At 39.2% G+C, this 25869-nt stretch overlaps 1 protein-coding gene across 2 annotated transcripts in view; it reads left to right on the top strand.

Moving 5' to 3' along the window:
- The window catches only part of fstl5 (follistatin-like 5), a 166951-nt gene that overhangs the window by 107215 nt on the left and 33867 nt on the right, over nt 1–25869 (top strand). Inside the window, exons 7-11 of one of the 2 annotated variants that reach the window (XM_051419118.1) lie at nt 2821–2987; nt 6625–6636; nt 9883–10003; nt 22875–23036; nt 23822–23956. In XM_051419118.1, coding sequence (XP_051275078.1) covers nt 2821–2987; nt 6625–6636; nt 9883–10003; nt 22875–23036; nt 23822–23956 — 597 coding nt within the window. The remainder of the gene's footprint in view (nt 1–2820; nt 2988–6624; nt 6637–9882; nt 10004–22874; nt 23037–23821; nt 23957–25869) is intronic. The other variant, XM_051419119.1, reaches the window with a different exon arrangement.

The following is a 25869-nucleotide window of genomic DNA, read 5'->3' on the forward strand; positions in this document are numbered from 1 at the left end:
GCAGGCCATCACAAGACATTTTTATCATCAACCAATGAAAGAGACTGACTAATGAAGGAATACGTTCATGTTTGCTTTTTCGAAATGAAAGACTGATTGACTCGTTAATGAATGTTTAAATTGCTTTCTCATTGCCTCCCATGCATGGGGATGTGTATTACTCATGTTCTGGGGACGTACCTGTTTACGCAGTCACATTGTGGGGACTCACCTTCCTTTTAGGGACAAAATCCAAGTCCTCCTTATGTAAATCTAAGGGTGAAGACTTAGATTAGGTTAGGTTTAGGTTAAGGTTAGGCTAAGGTTTAGTGTTAGGCAAGTAGTGGTTATGGTGAGAGTAAGTATACAGGAAATAAATGTAAGTCAATGTAATATCCTGTGAAGTGAAGTGATGAAACACGACTGTGTGTGTGTGTATGTGTGTGAGCGATGATTTGGTATGCATAATTATAATGAAACACTTAATTTTGAAATTATTTGTAAAATTCAGAGTACTACAGTTAAAAACTGAATAAAGTGCATCAACAAGAAGAATGATTGACAATGAAGTTTAAAATGCTTATAAAATCTAAAGACCACTTACATATACACATACACACATGGCGGTGGACACTGCAACAAGATCACCTGTAATATATACTACAGTCTGATGCAATAGCCTAGCAATATAAACTGGCTTCATGGAGCTGATAATGTTCAATTTTTATCAACTCTGTGACAGAGGTGTTGGCTCAACACCATTAGTTTTTGAGGTCAATATTAGTGGTGTTGCATTGAATTACATTATATCATAGGGTGTTTCTGATCTGATTTCTGATATTGTGCTCAAAGCAGTGAGCCAAGATAAGCAGAAACTGCTTTTTCAAACAACTATTTTCAGAAGTATCAGCCTGGGTAAAAGTGATTTTCACCTAGACTTTTGAGTCCCATGTACCCTGCAGTTTTCTGCAGAAAGAGCACATTGAAAACTGTTTATGATTCTATTAATAGAAGGTGAAGAGAGCAATGACAAATGCAACAACAAAAAAAAAGGAACATGCAAATGAGCTTCTGATTATGCACCCCACATAGGTGGAAAAAAATTAGAATCCTGCCTAAATCAATGGTTGAAGGACTGTATTTGTGCTGAAAATTGTATTTTTAAAAACAGATTATCACCCATTAAATAATCAAATCAAACTGTTTTTTTTGTTCTTTTTTTTCTTAACGCAACACAACACCAGGACAAACTCTATTCTCACAAATTACTACAGACTTGGATTCACTCTCCACTAACAGTATAATCACCTCAACTTAGAGTTATACTCCACTCAGAAGAAACGGCTGTTATTAATCCTCTAATTTTGATGTAATCCTGGCAGAGATTTTCCTGGTTTTAAGCAGGGTTTTTATCAGGCCAAATGATAGATTAGAAGTCTTAACTCGGAGCTTCACACTGAAAAGAAGTATGAGTTGTCTCACGGCTTCAGTCTGATTGGCTTGGATCTAAAGGGCTAGCTGAGGTCACAGTTCAAAGACACAACAAGTGGACCAAACACAGCAAATGAGTGAGAAGGTTAAAAAAGCATTCAGACGCTGTTGGTAGAGGGCCACTGGAGTCATGCTGTAATAGAAGGTGCTCTCATCCTTATTCTCTGGGCTGTGGCAAGTGAACACTGTCTGTTGGACCTGCTCTTTCATTAGGTTTTGTATTTCATGCCCTTAGGAGCAGAACAAATTGAGTCTCTGTTTCCTTTTGCTCCGTTGCTCATTACCCAAGAGAAAGATTAAAAGGCATTCTCTCACAGACCACGTTACATAATACCACGAAGAATGGATGAGTGTACATTGTACTCATCAAAATACTGGACACACAAAGGGCGTTAACCAACCATAGCCCTGCTGACCTCTCACCAACCCACCCTGGCTTTTTTGAGGCAATATTTGCTCTCCGTAATGGAGTTGGAGAACACAGCCACATCTCCTCATCACACGTTTTAAAAACTTTTTTAGTCAAGCAAAGTAAGCAGCGACTGGTCAAGGTCTAGGCCTGTGTTTCCATGGGGAACCTCTCTAGCAGTGCCAGCATTTTTTCCTGTGTTACTTTCATCAGAATGGGTGTACTCCTGGGATTTTAGAGCATGGAAAGCCCGGCTTGTTTTAAACTCTCAGAACACTGAGCATTTTAAAAATACTCCAACTTCTAGTTACAAAGCAGCATGCTTAGACCAGCAGCACTGGTACCTCCCAAAAGTGTCTGTTTTGTACCATTAGCTAAAAAAGAGGTACATAGTGGTAGACCCAGGGTCCTTAGAGAGACTGATAGAGAAAGTAGGATTTCCATTATAGTATCATTACATAAATTATGCAAAGTATTTACAAAACATTTAACTTAATTCCTTCCCATTACTTTGCAAATTGCAATAATTGTGCTGCCTCAGTGCATCTTTAACTAAAAAAACCATCTGCCTCTATAGCACAACAACAGCTAATTGAGACACTCTGTATTTTGTTTTCTTGTTTTCAGGCTTCATTAAGAGAAAAATGTGGGTAAAAGATAAATTCTTGCTTTGTGAAGTGTCTCAGTGAGTTTATGCCTCTGAATGATGAGCCGTTACAAGAGAGAAGCCCATCAACTCTCAATTATACTGCTATAGGTGGACTCTGACTTGAACAGCTTTCCTCCCTTGTTGAAGCTAACTTGTTCAAAAAACAAAAAAATCAGAGAACTGGAATTGTTGCCACTTTTACTCAGAAGTTAAATTTTTATCTCTCAAAACTGAAATTGAGTCAGTCTCCTCCTCATCTAACATTGTGTCATTTTTTTCCTCCCTTCAACAGATGTGTACCTGCTCACCCTCCCAGACGACCAGAAAGTGAGCGTCACCACTGTAACAGTTGGCCAGAGCACCGTTTTGACTTGTGCCATCACTGGAGAGCGGAGGCCTCCTATATTGTGGAAGAGAAACCATCAATATCTGAACTCCTTGAACCTGGAAGACATTAATGTAAGAGCCAGCTGACATCACTCTCTCTGATTTATTGTTTTTTGGTAGATAGATCGGTAGATGAGAAAGATAGATTGGTGGATAAGTAATTGACACACAGGTAAATATATAATGTGATTTATAGTTAAAACATGCAGTTCACAGGTCTAATTATTGCATTTTCACCTTGTGAAGCATCATCAATTCTTAACTACTGTTTCAGAGCCGTCCCCTTTTTGAGCTGTAAATTTCAGATAATTTCATCCTATATTTCTTTCTCATCATATTTCAACTTTATTTTCTTGGCAGTGGCTCAGATAGTCGGCACATTTTATTTGACTGTTGGTGCTGGCTTTGTATTGTAAGTCTGACAGTAATCCAGGATGTCAGTTTGTGTTCTTGGTGTCTGTGTTTAGAGACTGCTGGGAGGGACAGGGATTTCAGACAAAGAAAGAAGATGAAGGGGGATACCAAAGGGGTTCAGCCCTAGAGGAAAGACCTATTTTTACAACTCGGTGAAAGACTGTATGTGTATGTATGTGTCTGTGTGTGTGTATGTCTGTGTGTGTGTGTGTGTGTGTGTGTGTGTGTGTGTGTGTTAATCTGCAACCACAGCCCCAGACAGCCCTCTGTGTCACTTTCATCCACATCAAAAGGAGCAAGGACACTTATGTGGTGAGGTAAAGACAAGGCAGACCTTCTTCGCCTCACCCTTCTCCTCTCTGTGTGTCGGGGCTGACCAAGATGAGTGCGATACTGGTGTGCATAATTAAGTCAACACTGTCGCAGTAGATAAAGGGAGACCCAGCGAAGCCACTAATGTAACATTAAATGTTGATGACCCTTAAAATGAGTAAGAGGCGCCCAGCTGTCGCCAGTCATCCTTGGCACTATCAACTGGCTCTAAACTAGAGCGCTGGTTCTGGGTGTAGGTGATGTGTGATTCCCATAAAGAGTTGCGTCAACACTGTGAGGTGATTTTTAGGCTGTGCAGATGAGAGTAATGGCTTTTCCACTTTTAGTCGTTTTCAATAATGTATTATGACTGCTTGTAAGCAATTCACTGCCAAAATGATGTATGCAGGTGCTGGGTGTGACAAAAAACCGAAATGTCAAGTCAGATTATTTCTTGAAAACGCTCTGAATATCTTTTGGAAGATTTATAATAAAAAAAAGAGAGGTGCGAGGTCTTGTAAGGTCAACGCAGGCTTTGATCTATCTTTCAAATCTTTTTTTTCCCAAGAACTGTTTTACTTATTTCTTTTTTTTCCAGATTCAATAGAAGTCGTTTTTGTTTCATCTGCTGATATTGCCTGGAGACACATAGCAGAGTTCAGTGTCCCGACCAGGGGTGGTCTTTGTCAGCACTTCACACACAGTCATCAGTTTCCCGGAGACTAATATCAGATCTTGCACAGGTGGATTTTCAATTCAAATGTCAGCTCAGCGATGAAAGCCCCTGCTGCCAGATGCTGCTCAGTATACCCATTGTAGCAAAAATAGCTATGTGAGAAGTTCATCAATAGCTGGAATAATGACAGCACATAAGAGCAAGGACCTGGAATGACCTATTATCCTTAAATATTGGTGGGCATTGTAATATCACATCAGAACTTTTCAGTCTGTCTTTTTTTTATCTTTTCACTGTGGAATCATACAGTCATACAATGGAAAGAAGGACAGGCTCTGTTGGCAATCAATCAAAGCTTGGCCTTTTGTGGTTTGCAACTATCAAAATTTGATGTCAGTCCACAGAACTCATAGCCCAAGTTATATACATCATAGATAGAACGGAGCAGAAAGAAGGATGCCACTAACACTTGCATTTTAATTAACCCTGAACCACTTTGGTACCCCCAGGATCTTTATATTTCCAGCATTTCATGTTGTTGCATAAAATCACACTTCTTCTGTCTCTGTGGTACATACAGCATGTTGGGTTGGAGCCAGTGGAGCTTCATGTAACTTCTACAGGGACTAACTGTCTCTTCAGACTGAGAGAACTCGCTGTACTTTGACCCTGGAGGTCTGCGATTGTCAGATTAGATTTTTTTGTTGGTGTTTTACAAAGCCATAGTTTACAACCTCTGCTAGTGCACAGATTACCTCCAGAGCAGCTGCACTAACAAAGAACACCAGCGAAGTGAATCACCATGAGCGCTAACAGTCTCTTGTGGTTCATCAGAAAACTGTGTGCAAACCACGCAGCACCAAGAGAAACTACCAATGGAACTCGAGCAGCACCAACGGCGGGTTAATCCAGATTTATTTTTGGCTCTCAGACTTCCAGTCAATCATTGTTGTTCCTTCCAGAGAGGAGAATGGATTTTGTCTGCACCTGGCATCCACAGACTAATTCTAAATTGCCTTGCAGACAATTTCTGTATAATTGCTGGCTGTTAATATTTGTGAGTATCCACTGCCAGCCTTAATTAGAATCATATTCCTGTGAGTACACACGGAGGTTTATGTATTCTGATTTCGCAGGCCTTCCCAGTTTAGAATGTGGTTTATTTTAGACATTTTGTCGACATTCATACTTAGTGAATCGCATATTAATCCCAGTGGTGCGTGTGTATCCCAGAGTTCAATAGAGCCTCTCTAAATTTTGACAAAGCAGCTTACTGTAATTCCATGAAGTTGACAGTTGCTGGCTATTGCATCATCATCCAAGGCTGTCAGTATTTCAATCCTCCCTGAGTGGCCGAGCCAAAGACACAGTCGTGTTTTTTGTGTTCATGTCTGTGTGTGTATACATTCATGCATGCGTTTTGGGATGCCGATCCTGTGGTCCCGGAAATAGTACAGAAGATGAAAAATACATTTTATATTTTGTAATTCTTAAAAAGTTTGGAAATCCAACAGTGTGAAAGTGCATGTTTGGAGAAAGATTGTAAAAATTGCACAAAGTCATCAGCTACTTTTTGGGGTAACATATCCTAGTAAGTTAACTTGCAAGGTCACTATAAAGATATATCTGATTTAGCTACAAAATCTTTAAATTCAATATTGAAAAAAACCTTTAAAATAATAGAAACTATGTTTTGAAGACTGCATCTTCATATATATACATCGTAGGAAGCAGTACAATCTGAACTGAATCTTTCTTCTTCTCCCTTCTTATCTTGTCCATTGGAATAGGTGATTTTATCTTCCTTAATGCTTGGGTGACTTATTCTTGTGGCCTTCACATTATTTCTGCATTGTGGAGATGTACTATACGTAACATTAAATGTATGTGATCATTTCTAACATCTACATTCAGTTTTGATCAGTGTGGACCACCTCCTGTGATGCAGTTTGTATTCTGCCTATGCTGTTTCCAGAGGATGAATACATGAAGCCGTGCAACATTATAGAAATAACACATGAATCACTGCGGCCTGTATCATTATATCTCCAACTTCTATCCGAAAGATTTTTTTACTGAATTAATCATGTTGTCTGGGAGCGCAGAACCACACTCCATGTACTCATCTGTACTACTCCTATATTATCCAGACATGAGATCTACATTGAAGTATATACTGTACTTTCATAACTGACCACAACACCAGCAGTGCTTACGCCTGTTTGCTTTAAAATCTGTTTCTTATGCCTTAATGCTTTTTATTGAACTAAACCTCTGAATGTTTTGCCTATTTTTCTCCCCCAACAGATGCCGTCCCAGGTAGGGTGTTTTTGTTTCCACAGACTGACATTGCCTCACTCTTTTTATTTCTCTTCCATTCACAAAAAGCCCACAAAGCTATTGAGGTGCCTACAACATGTAACTGAGCATTGTTATTTTCCTGAAAATGAATTCTACAGCAACAGCGTCATTTTAATTACTATAAACTGTTTTTGCAAAACCAATAATCTGATTAAAGCATCACACAAAGATTCAAAATGATTTGCATGTGTTGAAAATTGGAACTCTATCACTCTCGTGAGAGTTAAAAGCAAATATTTATGCCTGTCAGAAACAAAGTCTACCCGCTATTTTGAAGGGTATTTTTACCCAAATTACAAGTCAACATATTTTGTCACCTACCTCTGGTGGTAACAAAGCCCTGCAGATAGTTTTGGTTTTAAAATATATAACCTCAATCTGAATTGTTGTTTCTTTTGTAAATAGCAGTTCTAGTTAAGTCTGTGGAGTAGGCAGAGTAATTGGGAACATTGTTTATCGAAAAATGCTGCTCAATCTTTTTCAAATGTCACTTTATAATATATATATAATGGTAGAGGCACAAATGTTTGCAGCACAAATCGTAAGACATTGGCAAACTGAAACGATCTGTGTGGCTAAAAACCACTAGAGGTAAGTGTGATTTTTGGAATTTGGGTGAACAAGCCAAAATGTCTTTATTTGCGTTCCCTCAATAAGCTTTCATTGAGAGAAAATACACTTTTTGTTCACAACACTTCACTCAACATACTGTGTACCTCTCTCGAAGTTTCATAATCTCTTCGAAGGCCATTTTCTGAAAAGCCTCGTCACTGCCAGAGGTTAGATATCCAATGAGGTGGCTCTTTAGTGTCCTTTCAGAGGTGACCTGGCACTGACAGCTTTATTAATTATAGTTTCTTGAGGGCTATGGCCTATTTGTAAATCCACCTCTACCTGCCCTTGTCTCCCTTCTCTCTGAGTAGTCGTACACCGGCCTGCTTTGTCTGCAGAGAGCTGGGTGCTGGGTGCTGCTGATAGCTGAGGCGAGGGTGGTGAGGTGAGGTGGAGGAATCATGTCGACAGCCTCCGCTGTGGCTCGTTCCACCCCTCTGAGTTTCATTTCTCCCCCCATTCATTTTTCATTTAAGAAGGTGACACAATATGCTCTCAGCCCAAGGGGCCAAAACGCACCATCGATTTCCCCTCATATCGTGAAGCTCTGACGCTTTACTCAGCACGAGCCGTTACCATGCTCGTAGGTTAGATCGGAGCAAACCAGGACGAACTGATAAACACACTTTATGCCTGTAAACACGATGGCTGACTCTCCTCGCTTGTCTGTAGATATTTGAGGGGAAGCTGAATGCCAAGATGTAAACAGCCAGCAGAGATGTGATCGAAAAGTTAAAAGCTATTTAATGGGAGAAGGCCCTTCCTATGAACTCTTCTGAAAGAGGACTGGTAATTAGGACCAAGTCTTTTTTAATAAAAGATTGCTGTGTTCAGTTATAAAAACGAGAGGCATGGGGGCAGACTCATGGACATTCTTAAGAGCAAAAGTTCACACCACTAAACGATAGCTGAATGATTTTTTAATGCAAGGCAGCAATCAGGAATGAAGATGTTTTGGCACATCATCAGTTAGTGGGCAACAAAGAAAACCTTAATGAAGGTTGAGTGCTGGAGCACATTCATTTGTGAAAAGCTGCCGTGCATCGGAGAGTGGTGAAAACCTATTATTGTAAGCACAGGCAGTTCTTTAGTTTCTAAGTATCCCTGAAAACATTTATAATATAATCATTTGATTTAGTTAATGTGTTAAATGGATATTGTCATATAGTGTAATGTAGATTTAATTTTTTTCCTCAAATTAGATTAGATTATTTCCAGTAGTTTAGTTTCTCTGTTTGGAGAAGTGAAAAAGACATGAAATAAAGATAGATTACTATACCAGGGCCAGTTGGGAGTAATAAAAAAAGTCTCACTCCTACTCACGGTGAGGTTTAAGATTAACCTTTTAGAGTAACTCTCAAGCAGTAGTGCAGATTGATCACGTGCACACTCAGAGCAGGGATAGCCAATCAGCTACAAGGAATTTGCCTCACTCTGTCTTTTTTTTGTTTTTTGTTTTTTTTTTGGGGGGGGGGTAAATCTTTACAATCACATTATAAATATATATTATGCTCCAAACCGATACATACTTTTACAAACTTAATTCATGTGAGATCTTCTGGATCTCGTGTAGGAACTAACATGTAAAATTTGCAACTAACACATGAAATTAACAACAATCTAATATGTTTTCAATGTATAAATCTATACGTAAAAATTGGCTGTAATGAAGACTATGATACAAAAAAAGTCACAGCAGTAACTTGTCAAAATGACTTTGTACTGTGTGATCTTAAGATGGCAGACATTCGCTCTTTGCCAGACCGATTCATCACACCAGCACACTATCAACAGGCTCATTAGCTTTGGGGGCTTCTACCTGTGCTACAGCTGAGGAATGTATTCTTCTCTTTGCTCTCTTTGCTTGTCCAGCACCATTTTTTTGTGTTCACTGACTTAATAATCAGCACAACACAGCATGAATTAATTAACCATTAACATGATTAACATCATGGATAGGTTTTGGTTTAATTACATATTTTATTTTTCTTTAAATAGGCCACATGAGCATTGAAGTGCAACATGTTTTGTGCATTTGTGGAAACTGCATGTTAACCAAATTGTACCAGCTTGCATTTGGGCCTTTTTAGGGACAATGACAGTGATATTTGAAATGAGCAGCAGAAATTATTTTGATTGACTGTTTGTCTGCGAAACTATATTTCCCTGTTTTTGTTCTGAAGGCAGCTAACACTGTAATTTCTACACTAATCAATTATAGCCTCAGTCCCTTTCCATCAGATCACTTTCCTCTGATTGGAAAAATGACATGTTCCAGAAAACAATTTTTCTTAACTGGAATTTTGACAGTTATTTTCCTTAGTTGTTTTCTGTGGCACCAAATGGCTCTAACTTTTGACTTAGATTGATGGGCATTGCTCTACAATGTGCCTTTTTGGGCTATTGTTATATTTTTCATTTCCTATGCTATGAAACATGTTTATCATCTCATCTGCACCCTGCAGACTTGCTGCATTCCCATTGAAACCGTTAATTTCCAGCTTTAAATGCCTTTAACCATTACTATTGCTACAAGACCATCTCTAAGTCATTAAAAGTTTATTTTTCTCTTTCACTTTCTCTCTCTGGTAGGACTTTGGGGATGATGGCTCACTATACATCACCAAGGTGACCACAACCCACATGGGCAACTATACCTGTCATGCCGATGGCTACGAGAAACTTTTCCAGACCCACACGCTTCAAGTGAATGGTAAGAGGCTGCTGGACAGAGGGAACACATATTTATTCACGTACTTCATCCTCCATCTCATTTTAGTGTTTACTCACAAAATACTTTAACCTGCTCACCTTGCTTTTCCCTTCAGTTCTCTCTTCCCCACGCGCACACACATGCACACGCACACCTTGATGATTGTTGAAACAACAACAGAAAGAGAACAGAAAGGTTTTTGTGGGTTTTATTTTGTTTCTGTTGAGTTTGAATGAAGTGTTACAATGTCACAAGGAAAAAAGCTGTTTTTCTCAATGAAATCTGGTGGCTTTGAACACAGCAAACTGCTGTTTCTGGTCAAACAAAGAGGATCTGAGCCTGTCAGTGGCAAAACAACGAGCACTTTTAGTGGATGCACATTGACGGTGCACAAGTGCACATAAGGATTATGTTCCAGCCAGTTTCGTGGCTGCCAACTGCAGCCCTCTTGCTCAATACTGGACCGAATTCAAAAATTGTTGTCCACATTAGTCACTTAGACACAAAAACATAGGAAAATAGGGTCCAGGTTGAAAAATACTGAAATTACCCTTTAACAAATAGATGCAGAATAAGACTAAAACCAAAATACTTCAGGATAGATTGTTATCAGTCATTGTCCATCCTATGTTTGCAGCAGCATGCCACTCCCCTCTACTCTCATTCTCGCTTCCCTCGGCGCCTACCCTCTGGCAGACTAATATTATGTAAGACTATCCCTGTTGAGATTTACAACCAGTCAGAAATAACAAATGACAGCATGTGACTGTGACACTAGCAGCAGTGTCTGTTCATATTTATTTTGCCATACAATGCCATTTTCCAGTAAAAGATTTATATTCCACTTCATGCTAATTGACGCTATATGAATTCTGAAACAGACACCGTATGGAGAGGGCAAAGGGGTAGTGGCTGGATTAAGATTGTGTGAATGAGCTAGTTTTCTCCAATACTGGTCCTAATTAGTTGAATATGAATAAGCTCCACATCTTTATTTAGTGATACATTTGACAGACAGTTAGCTCATTATCATTCTTCTAAAAGAAATTTACTCCAAGGTTAATTGCAATGAGATACAGGTCCTATTATACCAAGTATTGTGTTTACGGAAACAGAGGGAATCTCATGAGGCCGACTACTTTTGGTCGTAATTGATACTGAAACTTCCAGATGACCTTTTTTACTGCAGGCTATGAATTTTACATTGGTAGTCTGGCTGAAGTCTCCGAGGACCAGCTATCACCCTGCCATGACTACTGAGATTTTCTAAAACTCAATTAAGAAACAGTCGAAAGAGAGGGTAACTCTGAGAAACTGGATTCAGAATGCTGTCCATCACTCCGAGGCCGCACGAGAATGACAAGATATACTGTGTTTTAGAGTTTTATTCAGAATAGCTGATGAAATTTGGAATGGATGAACTTTTAATGAAACTTTTGATTTCCCTGTGAAGCAGGCAGAGAGCAGGGCGATTAGTTTATTTTATTTTATCTTTCAGGAGTCTTAGGCTTTGATCTATACTTTACCTCCTTACACACACAGACGCATTAAAATGTCCCTCATGGATTTTACACATGCTATTTTTTTTTGTATTGTCCATCTGTTTTTATTGACAGTCAGCCTCATTGTAATGTCTGACTCATCTTGATGAATACAGTTGAATGCTTTTCATTTTACACTATTATCTTCAGTGTGTTATTTTGTGTTATCCTCCGTATGTTGTGTCAGCTGTGTTCTTTTGTCTATAGCTCCTTCTTCGTTGCAGTGACCCCACTTTACCCACGCAAATCAATAAAGTTGCATCTAATTTGTACTGTGTCTGCAAAGTTTGCCCACTCTTCCAGCCACTTTAGCAGAAAACAAATGGCTGTTTGGGGTAAATTAATGAAAGTCTTGGTTGAATTGTCAAATATACCAACCACTTCTGCTGCTGGAAAAATAAATTTAGTTTTCCACCCTGGAAAGCTGCATTCATTTTGAAAACATAATTTGAGATCTAAGTACTTTTGATGGGTAAAATGTAACAATATGGGTCCTAATGTTGTGTTTACTTCAGCCTGGCAGCTTCATCTTTCAAAAGGTAGCTCTAGCTGTTTGCAATTATTAATGATACATAACACATACATTACTGATGCAGTATACACGCACAGTTCTTTATCAGTGCCATTGCATTATTACCCTCTCACTGTTTTTGAGAATGATCTAATTATACCCTTTTTAGAATCACCACCTTATTCTGGTGTCTTGGTGTGTGCCTCTGTGACCCTGGCAGTGGGTTTGTTGAGGCTAACAGGTCCAGGTAGGGTCTCCCAAGTGAGCGGAGGGGGTACACCAAGAGTGATTCAAAGCCCAGTGGCCAAGCCTATACCCATGGGGCCTTGTTAGGAAGTAATGTGAGACTGCCATGATGTAAGCCTGCAAGGCTAGCTGTCGGTGCCAGGGAAAGGCTGTGGTGTGCTGATGCCTAGCTACAAAACTGGCCCTGGGGACCTGTAATGTCATATTTCTAGTGGGAATAGAGGCCAGGGCTAGAGGTGGAGCTATTACAAGTAGATATATCCAAGTGATTAAATAGTATTTGAGCTCACCTCGAAGCACAGCAGCGGCTCTGGAACCAGAATTAATCGGGGCTGGACTGTATCTTTTTCAAGAGTTGTGGGGAGGCTCTCATGTTAGAGTTATCCTCAGAGAGTGAGAGGGTTGCCCACATGTGACTGCATCTTACAGAAAGGAAGGCTCTGACTGTTGCTGTGCCTAGGCGCTAAAAAGGAGTTCACAGTGTAACGACTTGGAGTGTCAGGTTGCAATTCTGGAAAGTGTGTGCCCAGGATCCAAAATTTGATTTAAAAGCCAATGGCTGGAAAACTGAAAGAATTTACTGGCCAAAATATTTTTCAGCCGACCATAAAACTATGTAAGATACAATGTCATTGAAAACCCTCCTTACCCCTTTATCTCTGAAGCGCCAAATTGAGTTTTGACCTCACTTCCACTGTGGTCTAAATTTCTCCTTTTAGGTTGATCTACTCTGGCAATATGCCCACACATACTTGCAGACTCTTTCTGTGTTACAGAATTACGATACAGTTATTTACGATCATACGTTGCATGCTGCAACCAGTGTGCATAGTCAATGCAAAGCAAAATGCGATCAATCTTCTTATGTGTTTTAGTAATGAGAGTTTGTAGTTAAGTAGGCCTATTCCACCAAACTCCTAATGGCTGACGACCTCATTCATTTTATCCACCAACGTAAATTTTTACTTGCTTTTGGCGAGTGCTAGTTTTGGACCCTGTGTGCGCCACCTGGGGACATCATAGTTTTGTTAGGGGGGGGTTGGGTAACAACAAAGAAACTGGTAGAGGAGTGATAGGAGGAGCTAGAGCTGCAACAATTAGTCGATTAATTTTCAATAATAAAAGAAAATAAATATGCAACTGTTTTAATACCTGATTCAGTTTTCAAGGTTTCAGCTTCTGAAATGTGATGATACGCTGATATTCTTTGTCAAATATATTAGTAAAATCAATATTTTTAGGTTTAAGACTGCACATCAAGCAAATTGAAGGCCGTCACCATGGCCTCTGAAAAATTATTAATGCCATTTTTTTACTGTTTTTAACATTTAATAGACTAAATAATTAATCAGTTAAAAGACAACTTACTGAATACCATTTGCCTTCCAAGTGTGTAGGAGAAACTGTGGAGGGTGAACTTGCAAAACACATGAAAAGCCCTATCTAGAGCTACTGTGAAAACATGGTGGTTCAATATGGCAGACTCCATAGAAGATTAACCCTGTACATTATAAACTGCTGGACACACAGCCTGCGTGAGCAGTGCACCACTGCTACCTCACTGCTGTGGCTCGCACACCTGTGGTGTCCACACAGAGTGTGTTTCTGCTGCTGCGCTGCTGCTACCAGCCCTATCTTTCTACATTGAGTTTGTCTTTAAAAAAATAAAATACAATAAAAGCCTTGTTAACAAATGGAGTCTGTCCAGAGAAAGGCTAGAGAGCTTTTAATCTGAAACAGATACAGGGAGTGTTGAGTTGAAAAAAAGTATTTATATTAATTTTTTCATCTCTGTGACATATTCTACAGAAATAGATATTTAAAGTGAGAGGTGCATAATGTTGATATGACCATGAAGAGATCATTTTCACTGTCTATTTTTGATGTGATTTGCTCGTGGAAAGAACAGGTGAGCCTATTACTCTCTAGGGAGGCCTCGCTGCAGCTGTGCCTGAGACATGTGGCTCACATGGGAAGTGTGGCTGCTGTAACCTGTTAACATTGGCACCGAAATAAAAAGCAAGCTGTTCCGCATGCTGCAGATGTGGGTAGTGTGTCAAAGGTTTAAGGTAACAAAAACAACAATTCTTATTTTCAGGTGATTATACACTAATGAAAACATACCTTTGAATAGTATATTCCAATTCTGCCAATAGATCCTCCTAAATGTTACAAACCTTTAATCATGAAAACAATCAGCAATTCAATGATGAAAATAATCCCTAGGAGGAATGTCCTGCCTGATATAAACCTGTGGCTGAGGGTTGTGGGTTTGTTTTGTTGGGCTTTGTACTGGTCATGGGCTCTATATAATGACCAACATATTAAATATAAAGTAGTTCATAAGTGTACCTGGTACAGAACACCTCAGACCAGTGTTCAGTGATGGACTTTGTGGTCAAAATCTGCCCTACAGACATATGTGATGGAGATTTGTTTGAAGAGAGAAGAGCTTTTAAGTGTTCACTTCTTGGAACGCTGAACCACAGCTGTTCCTGCTGCAAATGATCAAAAACACACATACATTAAACATCAGTTCCTGAAGACATCTGTTTTTATTAAATACATTTCTACCATGCCAATTGATTTTTAAATTTAGCAAATATTTCTTGATAATATTGGTGATTGTTCTAAATAAATAAAAAGGCTCACTCCAATACAAATTTAAATGTGAAATGAGACATGCCATAGCAAGCATCTGACATATTTTAATATCTTTTTTTTCAATATATTGCACTACCCTGTCACCTTTTTTGAATCAATATTCATACAAGAATAATTATTAATAATATCATAGAGTCAACTTTATTATCACACATACAATCATACACAGTATGAGGCATCGTGAAATTTTACCTCTGCATTTAACCCATCCTAAGCACTAGGAGCAGTGGGCAGCCCCTGTACAACTATATACCATATACTGCTATATGCTTATATATATGTAAGAACACTAAGTTCTGATGCGACAAAACAATGCAGAGTTGTTTTTTCATTGTTCTTCATTTCTTTAAGCAGCATATTCTCTGTGGACTAAACTGCCTTCATTTTAATTTTACTGTTCTGACTTCTTGCTGGAAATAATAAATTATATAAAAACACTCGCACAATAAAAGATCAAAACGAGCCCAACCTGTGCACACACACAAGTTGACACTTCTTTCGAGGTAGAAAAGAAAGAGCATGCAAACACGGCATAATGGCATTCCCTAGAGACCCGTTACGCGTCTTAATTTCTGTCCCAGATCTTTTTTAGAACAGCTTCAGTATTTTTTGGGTTTTCACTTTTGTTTTACCCTTGAACAGTACTTTTCTACCGGCTATGTGGTGTATATGTATTGCATTCAGGCTCTGGACAAATCTGTTGTCTGAGCTGGATCACTCCCACATCTCCCTAGGAGGCACGATGCTCAGGTGAAAGAGTAATCACAACTGAGAGAGGAGGCTTTCATCATGGTGTGTGTCTATTTGTCATAGTGTGTGTCTTTGAACATCAGTGCGTGTTTGCACAGTTTGTCATGGTGATGTATGAGTGTGTGTTTGTATACTTATGATGGAGAAGACACAGGATCATGTGTATATTTCGAGTGTGCATTGTTCACAGGTAGCTGGACAGTTCTCATACTCCAATGCTTATGACTGCCATGTTTTCTAGCAACAGCCAGAAGTTCAATTTGATTGAAGAGTTGTAACAAGTATGCCAGGCTTAGTTGGAAATCTCCCAGTAGTGTGATGGCGAAGTGGTCTCCTGCCATGGTGTTTGTGTGTGTGTGTATGTGAGTGTGTGCGTGTGTCTGTGTCTGCACGCCTGCTCATCTTCAAGAGCGCCATGGCCGACGGGAGCCTTGCTGAGTGATTGACGACTGGCTGGGGAGCTTTATGATGGAGCTGTCAGCCCTGCTGTGTCGCATTCTCCTGGCAGTGGCTCTCCTGACACTCTCAGAAACACATCAGAATGCAACTTCTCTCACATCTTGTCTGAACTGAGTTTTGAGTCGAAAAATCCCACCGACCGACTGTCCAGGCAAAGGAAATGGTGATTTGCACGCAGGAGTTGAGTTTACACTTGCAAACTGGTGGAATGTGTAAGTGAGGTATTATCAAAAGGCAGCGAACACACTTCCCCTGCTTATAGGGAAAAGAAGACTTTTCTGGTTCTCTGTAGCTAATAAGGCTTTTAGGGACCTGGCAGAGGATGCAGATTTACTTAGCAGCAGGTAGAGGTGTCAGGAAACAACAGCTACCAAACACCAGGTGTGCCAGGTGATTCCTCAGTTGCATCAGCAGGGATGATGATGTCACAGGCTGAGCTGTAAGACATCAACACCAAATGCTCTCAGCATCATGTAAGATAAGATAAAGATGAAAAAATCCTCTTTTATCCTACTTAACTTGGGGCATATGTATAAATCTATCCAATTAACCCTGCCCATCATATAAAATCACACTTGATCGTTTGTGCTTGTGGGTTGTTGTAGCTAGCAGAGCAATCTCATCATAGGAGGAGCGTGTATGGATTTTAGTTGGCAGAAACTTAACATTTGCAAAAGAAGGTGTTTGAGGTCCAATTAGATTGTCTTGATCTCATCTATTCCATAACACTGATGTCATTACCGAAGATAAAAAGGCTGTGAGTCACTGTTACTTTAAGTACTTATGAACTTAACTTGATTGATGCAACTGAGCATTCACACTGGCTCTCTTTTGTAGCCACCCACAGCTGCTGCAGAGGATGCTTTTAAAGTAGTAACTAAAAGCTTGGGACTTCACATATACCTCTTTTGTCTCAACTCATGTGTTTTAAATATCAGTGGATCCTCTGGTTTCAAACACCTGTATCTGCATACACTCTATACTCATCAAAATGTACTGTACTTTATCAGTAATTAGATTCATTTTAGCTTAATAGTTTCATCCATTAATGTAGCTCACGTAAAAATAAGACTTGCTGTGTAGTTAATTGTCCTCAGTAGCAAACAGTGCTTATCCTAAACTAATAACAATAAAGAATTCTCCTGATAATATCAGCTGAATTAGTTTGGAACTTAATTACATATATTTAGTATAACTTCAGTTATTTCTAATGCAAGAATGAAACATTTGCAGTCATATAAAGGCTTCTAAACCTTTCTCTGTCTTCTAATTAAATAGCTTTTCACTATTATACCACGTTGGGATTATTTCATTCTACCTAAGGGTGGAATGAAGTAATTTACAGCATTTTATTAACCCCTATCAGTGAATAGTTGAAATTGCAATAGCATTAATAGACCTCTACAGCAGTGCAGGATTTACTTTCTCTCCCACACTCACAGTCACAGGGGGAATTCACTGACATGAGCTTTTTCTCAAATAATGGGCCTTTAACTAAGGAATGACCTTTATTGAGCTCTATGGGCAGCCAGTGGGAATTGCAGTAACATTGATAGAACTTGGCTCCTCCTACACAAGTCTCTGACAACCCTCCAGCCCTCCCATCCCCCTGAGTAACAGCGGTGGCCAGTAACTGATGGACAGCAGTCACATTTTCACAGTAGAGATAAGTAAGTTAGATATTCAGAGCGGCTGCCTGACAGAAAAATCTATAAGAGCTAATACAATGCAAACTGTGGTGACACTGGTTTTTAAATTGCTTCTCTGGCTTAAGGATGAGGTGAGAAGGGGTGAGCTACATTGTTAAACAGTAGTTATAAAAGGCAAACATTCACAACTCAGTGAAGATAACATTTATTCATTGATGTTTATCAATAATGAGATTTTTCTTCCACAAAAATTATTGGGTGGTAGTTTTCTCACCCCATGCTGTGAGGTCACATATTGCCCATTTTAACAACTCTATCTTTTCAAAATCAATTTAAACGCTACTCTCAATCCATCTAAATTTCATACTCCTAGAAATTGACAGAACAATCACACAAGGTCAAAGTCTAAATCAGAATAATCAATACAGACTGACACATATACAATCCTCCAAATGTCATTTTCAGACAAGAAAGCTGAGTTACTGAGAGCAGTTCACAGTTTTTACTTTACGTCAATTTATAACAACCTTTATAGCTGTGTCCATCTCATCCACAATTGTGGCCATTTTTCTGTTGCTATTCATCATTAATCTAGTTAACTAGTCATGCCAAAAGATGACGTCCTCATTTCTAATCCCACCAGCTGAGCTCTGATTGGTCAATTGTTCCCCTAACCATGTGAAATAACCACCAGTAGGCACCCCAACAGACCTATTTGTATCACCGGACAAGTCTGAAAATATAAACTATAGTCCACATCTATCCTTCCTTGCATACAATCCTAAAATTCACTCCAAATGATCAAGAACATTTCGATTTGTTCTTCAGATTTAACATTCATGTAACAATATTGTTACTTATTCCCTTTTTAGTAACAATTCCAGTAAAAAAATTCCACTCAGACACCCCTCTGCTTACTCAATATGCTCAGTTTTCATACAAATATTTAAACAGTGTTTCTATGTGTCCCAACATAGTTAATTATGTAATCATGCCGGTTGAACTGGGGTGAATACCTGCATAGAAACCTCACTTGAATATTTGAGGAAACTAGGCTGGGTTATCAAAGTTTTGGCAGACAGTGGAACCCTCCCAGCACAGATGTTTGGTTGAATTAGGCCCATGAAACCTACAAAGGACTCAACTTCAACTTCTGCCTCAGCCAACCTCTGTACACCCATTCACAGAACTGATCAGACCTGCACTTACCTACACTGTAATTGCACCTCTACACACTGCACCTACACTTTTAACGTAACCTATCTGACTCCTGTAGCAGTGCTACCGGCTCTGATTGGATCATAGGCACACATCTTCAGCACAAAGTACAAACGAGTTCCATCTCCTCAAATCACACACGCCATTTACCAAAAAAAGATGAGATGTGAACTCGACATCATGCTATCAGTTTTCCATCTGTCTCAATAGCATCAGAAGATATTTCTATATACTGTATTGGTCCAATACAAAAGACCTTCCTGTCCATGACATCCTTAGACTATCTCTCATTTTCCGCGCCTGTTTCCACATAGATTCTGAAAGTTAAAAGAAATATGAATGTGTACATGTGTAAATACAAGAAGAGTAAGTATTAATTGGTGGATTAGTGTAGGAAACCACCTCTTGAAAGCAGCTAGTGGAGTAACATCCAGATCATTTTATTTTCACTCTACACACTATTTTAATGCATAAATACACATGTCCATGAAGATGACCCTTACTTTTTCAACTATAGCTTCTGTAAATTAACTAAAAATCATGTTAGATTCAGATCAATAGGGCATATACCAAGCACAGAATGAAGACTGATTTATTCTACTTTTATATTATACTGTACTGTATGTGAGTGCTGAACCTTTTTACTCAGGTAAAGTCAAAACTAACTTGAATTTCACTGACCACTGTGGCAGTATTACACATTTTTCTTGAATAAAAAAGCTTATGGACCTATTTTGACTTAATTCCAACACACTAATTAACGCAGCTTTGTGAGATTGCCTGAGAGGATTTATTAATGAGGCACTCAAGGGAACCTGGTCGATCCATGCTTGCACTATACGGCTGTTGATTAATAGGTTGTTGTGGTTTTGGGCGAGCAGCAACAGTGTGTGCCATGTGTGCCATGACCCCAAACCGCTGCGACACACACACACACACACACACACACACACACACACACACACACACACACACAGAAACATATCTACATATGTATCATATATTATCTATCTTGCACTTAAATGAAAAAACTTTTCTATAAAGTTACAATTCAGGATTCATTTAATTTTATTCAAAACTGAGCATAATTTGCTTCTTTTAACTTCAGCCTGAGAGAAGGGAAGTGTTGACTGTTGCCTTCGTAATGAGTACATTTACATGCACTCCAGTATCCTAGTTTTGATCATATTTGGGATATTAAGATTACATGGAGCATAGAGGCACCTGGTTATTCAGCTCCTTTTGTACATGATTCCAATTATCTGTGTCTCTGATCTTCTGCATCAGTGCAGGTTAGTCTTTAACACATCCAGCAAATCATTCATTTATGTACTGACTGTACAGTCAAGGAGGAAGAACTTGGTTTCTGGCTGCTTTTAGTGCTCTGCTGGATTTATGTCTCCATCTTTAGTAATGGAAGAAAAGCAGGACACTAAAAGATATCCTCTGTGGGGCAACAACTAAGGATTTTCATTATTGATTAATCTGCAGGCATTGTTTTTATTGTTTTGCTTGTTAAATGCAAAAATGTGTCCAAGGTAAAGTCTTTAAATTGCTTGTTTTGTCTAACAAACAGTCCAAATTCACTTTAAGACAAGCAGCAAATCCTCACATTTAAGAAGCTTGAACCAGAAAATATTTTGCAAATTTTTCTCAAAAGTACCTCAAAGGATTTATCAATTATCAAAACAGTAGCCAGTTAATTTCCTAGGGATTGACTAATCAACCAGACTACTTATTTCAGCTCTAATCCTCTTCATTACCAGTATCAGACTTTTAATTTTGTTTCATTATGTAGATAATAATTTTCAGAGTTTATCATCAGATTTTCTTTATTAATATGTAACTTGAAGAGTTGAGGACACACCTGCAAACATGTCAGAGGTGGTGTTATCTAAACAAAAGGAGGTCCTTTAAAATGAAAATACAAGACACACTAATCCCAGAGTTTACAGTAGCCTACATATTGTTTTAAAAGGCCAGTGCGTAGCATCTAGCAGTGTAGTTGCAGACTCACTGGTTTCACCCTCTCTTTCCAAGTGCAAGGCAGAAACTATGGCTGTGGAACGTGCGAAAAGTGCAGACTGCCCTATATAGAGCCAGTGTTCGGTTTATCCACTCTGGGCTACTGTAGGAACAGGGTTCGGTTGGACATTGCGACCTCCATGCTGATAAAAATGGCTCATTCCACGGTAAAGCAAACACAATATTACTTATTTTCAGGTGATTAGACACTAATGAACACATATCTATGAATATTATATTCCATTTCTTCCAATAGATCCTCCTTAATGTTAGACACTACCTTTAGGAATACTTTGATTACCACTTTTATTGTATCTCACACAAGCGTAGATTTAGGGCCAGAGCTTCTGTATGCTTGTATGGCACGTTTGTGACAATATTAAGTGTGAGTAATAATATTCAGTCAAAAGATTGTCCAAATTGGGTTTATCGTCTATTGGGTTCTATTCAGTCAACCTCTTGACACTGCTGAGGCGGGCATCTGCGTGACTGGAGTGTCTCTGTGACTGTAATTGGTGGACTAACCTGGGTGCTGTAAGAGGCCCACTGTGGATGGCGTGTTGGCATTCAGGTTGACGTGAGCTCCAAAGCCCGGGAGTGCTGTGGTTACCAGATGGCCGTGGCAACGGTCTTCAGTCCTTCCACTCACCTGGCTGAGTAAAGACTTCCTCTAACCCAGTGCCCACAGGAAATGGTCTCCACAGCACGTCTGCCTTCTTTGCTTCTGCCAAGACTCTTGCTTCCATCCTCCGCTTGTGTCTCTGAAGTCTGTTTCAGAAAGGAAAAAAAGAGGACACTGATTTGGGCCACAGAGGCTATGAGGGATTGCTCAAAACAAGATGGCAAGATAGAGAAATTTGATGTTCCTACTTAAACTTCTGCCAGGTTGTCATCCTTATATGTGACAGGCTGTTGTGGAATGACTAATGCGGCTTTTTTATGGTCACTCTGTAACAGTTCACTGCCACTGTCCAAGTTTCAGTCCATTTCTATGGGAGAGTCTCTTCAGATATACTACTATCCTTTTGAAAGGTTTTATCATTGTTATGCTATTCTGAGAAGACTTCTTCCTCTAAAGGATTATTCAAATTCATTCTTTGGATGTTTTCCATGTTTTGTGGAGCAAGACTCTAACAAGTTAGCCCCCGGGTGTAGAGCAAAACTTGTGGCATATTCTCAGCCAATGCATAAATGCATATTATTAATGTATTTGTGTGTTTTATTGATTTATGTTGATTTATGGTACTGGAAGTACAGTATGTAGGAGAGGGTTTTTTTTTTGTTTGTTTGTTTTTGCTTCAGGGTAGAGTAAAAAAGTGAAACTCTAGCATGACAGTGGCACAGTGTGCAGCAATGTGTAAAGTCAGCTTTTGGAATAGTTTGCAGATGAGAGTGACATTTAGTTTGTGCCTTTTCTTTCTTCACGCTTTTTGTTTTCTCTGCTTCTATCCCCTCATCTCCTTCCTGACAAAAGGTTACATAAAATCAATGGCAACCAAGCAAAATCAATAACGTCTGAACAGAGGTCCTCTCCCTTATTTATCTATCTGATTTGTTTGGCTTCACAGAGCACGTTAACCTTATCTAAAGGCATTCGGCAATGCTGAAAATACACTCAATCCTATTGATAGTGTATGCTAATGCAAAACCATAAGTTCAGGACATGGCATCTTCTTTATAACTTTACATTCAATAAGGTTGCCACACTCCTCAAGTGGTACTAATGTAAACAACAGTATGGGATGTAGAGTATTTATTCATTCCCCCATCTCAGCTGTCTGCCTCTCCTCTTTTTCACTTTATTCCAGTTCCTCCCGTTATCAGAGTGTACCCAGAGAGCCAAGCGAGGGAGCCGGGCGTCACTGCCAGCCTGCGCTGCCATGCTGAGGGCATTCCCAGCCCACAGCTGGCCTGGCTGAAGAACGGCATGGACATCACAACCAAGCTGTCCAAACAGCTCACCCTGCAAGGTACAGATGAGTCAAGAGTTTACTGCTCACTGCATGTACACCAGTACATTTTTATTCCCACTACTGCTACTTCCATTATTATTTTCACTACTACAGTTGCTCCCACAAATGCTGCGACTACCACTAAAAAAGGGTTCACTATATGACAATGACTACTATCACCCTTACTAATACTGCTGCTGCTAATAATAATTAACCTTGTGTATAAAATGGGGCTGAGTGATACAACATAAAATCTCAAGATAAATGACCAGATGTACTTCAATAACAGTAAATGTAACATTCAGTGCAAGCATTTCCTTTTTATGCTGTCTCACTTCTGATGCTGGCCTGTTAGCTGATTGGTTGGCTGAACTTCTGGTCAGACATCAATGGTTATTGTGGCTATTTTTAGTTTAAATATGTTGGCTGATAACTGCAATATGAGAGGCTCATAATGTTGGTGTAAATTTGGTTTATTGTCTTGTCCCAGTATCATATTCTTTGGCATCGTTTTAAAGTTCTTCTTTCTCTTTCAATAAAAAGTAAAGCCAAATGCTTTTTCTTTGAGGTTGTACAGAAAAATGCTAAATCACAAACCTGTACCAGTGCTCACACAAACACAGCATGTGCTACATTCTTACTTTCAACTCCTCCCTTTTTGAACAAACCTCTCACCTCCCTTTCTAACATAATAGAGAACTGTTATGTAACAGAGTAATGGTAGCGTGGAAGTCACTTTTTTATCTCTTCCTGGAGGGCAAACTGTCTTTTTTTTTGTCTGTTCCCTCTGTTGTTCTTCAAAGCTAATGGAAGTGAGGTGCACATCAGCAACGTACACTTTGAAGACACCGGCGCCTATACCTGCATTGCCAAAAATGAGGCTGGCGTGGATGAGGACATATCTTCGCTATTTGTGGAGGACTCTGCGCGAAAAACTTGTATGTATAAGTCATGATGCCAGACTCTGTTTTTATCCAAGGGATAATGGATCCAGCTCTCAATAATTTATCCTGTCAGTTCTTAATAGTTTATATCCTGCAATGATAGAGCCTCTGTGAGGGAAGTAATGGTGATACTATCTATACTCTCTTTGTCTCCTGGTTTGGAAGCAGGAACAATTGTTCATGCACCCCTCCATCCACTCAGGAAGACATTTTTTGTCTCTCATTTTTTATTCCTTATATGCTGGGATACACCAGGGCTGCGACTAAGAATGGCAGGTCGATTAACTGAATTGTCAGTCACCAGAAAATAAATGTAATCTAAAAATGCCAAACGTTCACTGTTTCTGCCACTCAAATGTTTGCTGCTTTTCTCATGTTTATATCCTTATAAATTAGATATCTTCTGGTTTTGTCTCATAAACAGTGCAAAACCCAAAGAGATTAAATTTACGCTGATGTGAATCAGAGCAAATTTGTTATGATGAAACCAGTGAATTTTTGCCATTTTGGCTTAATAAATTACAAAGGTGAATAGATTATCAAATTTGTCGTCATTTACTTTTTTGTCTATTGATTAATAGACTATTTGTCCAAGGCTACCATCTCCAATATGTCCCTCTATCATGCTCCACATCAGGGATTTTTGGCATGCGTACTAATTGATTAAGGTGGTATTTGACATTAGTCTCACCAACTGTCAATATGTCACTGTAACATTAGGATTGTGACACGAGTAACCTTCTTATTCAAATTTGGAAGCATTTTTTGACACAAACAAACTCCTGTTGTACCCTTCCCATGAATAGAGTCTCACACGGTAATTAACTTTGACCTTCTCATAAATGTCAGAATCTGTCTTTGGGGTTCGAGACCAGTTGTTAGTTTGTTGTACTTTCCTGTGGGTAATTAGAGTTCCCAAACAGCACACTTAGCAACTTTGCAGTCGAGTCACACATCTCTTGTGTACACTGCCCCACACCTCTGCCAGACCCGACGCGTTTAGATGTCATCCCCGCGGTACAGCACTTCCTCCACCCAGCCTGTCATGCATCAGAGGATCATGCTCTGCGAGGTCACAAGTCACTTGTGTGCTTTGAAGCTTTTGAAGCTGTACCGCGGGCCAAAATGGTACTAGGAGCTGGATATTGCAGACCCACAGGACAGGAGTTCAAAGGGGCATCAGTAGACAGCCAGACGTGGCTGCACTACTACATTATGAAAGGTAGACATAAAAAAACAGACTTACTTTACTACGCTGCTGTAGTCTGGCATGAATATGCTTGACCCCTAGTTTTCCTATGAGAATGCTACTTTCATTCAGAAACTAGTTAAGTGTGACTTAATATCTTACCTGGATTAGTGGTCTCTATGAGCCCGGGGCTAATGTGGGCCATAGCCCTCAAGCACTGAGAACCTCCCCTCTGCTCCAAAAATATACAACCTGTCAACTCATTTAGTCTTGAGATGTAATTTATATATATATTTAATAGAGTTAACAAATAGTATGCTTTTTTCACTGACCAGTTTTTGAATGATCTTACATTATCTTGATATTAGGAATTTTAGCTCATGACCTAATTATTTCAAAATGTCTTCTCTATGTCCCAGAAAACTCTTTAAGGATAAGGCTGGTGTTATTCTAGTGGTGTCAACAACTCCCATGACGTGCAACTATTTATGGCAGCAGGAATGTGTATATGGAATCAACTTAAAATAATTAAGGAATGTTTCTTGAAAATAAGATCTGAAGACTTTCTCATCAAGTCTACCTGATTAAATAAAGTTAATATATAACTGCAGTCCCATGTGTATAGTAAAGAAGGAACCAATGGTTGTGTTTTTAATAGTTCTTAACAACAATAGAGCTCTGTTAGCACAGAGGAATAAGCTCTATCGGGTTTTAGATA

This window comes from Dicentrarchus labrax, unplaced genomic scaffold (assembly GCF_905237075.1).
Source record: "Dicentrarchus labrax unplaced genomic scaffold, dlabrax2021, whole genome shotgun sequence".
NCBI classification, from domain to species: Eukaryota; Metazoa; Chordata; class Actinopteri; family Moronidae; genus Dicentrarchus; species Dicentrarchus labrax.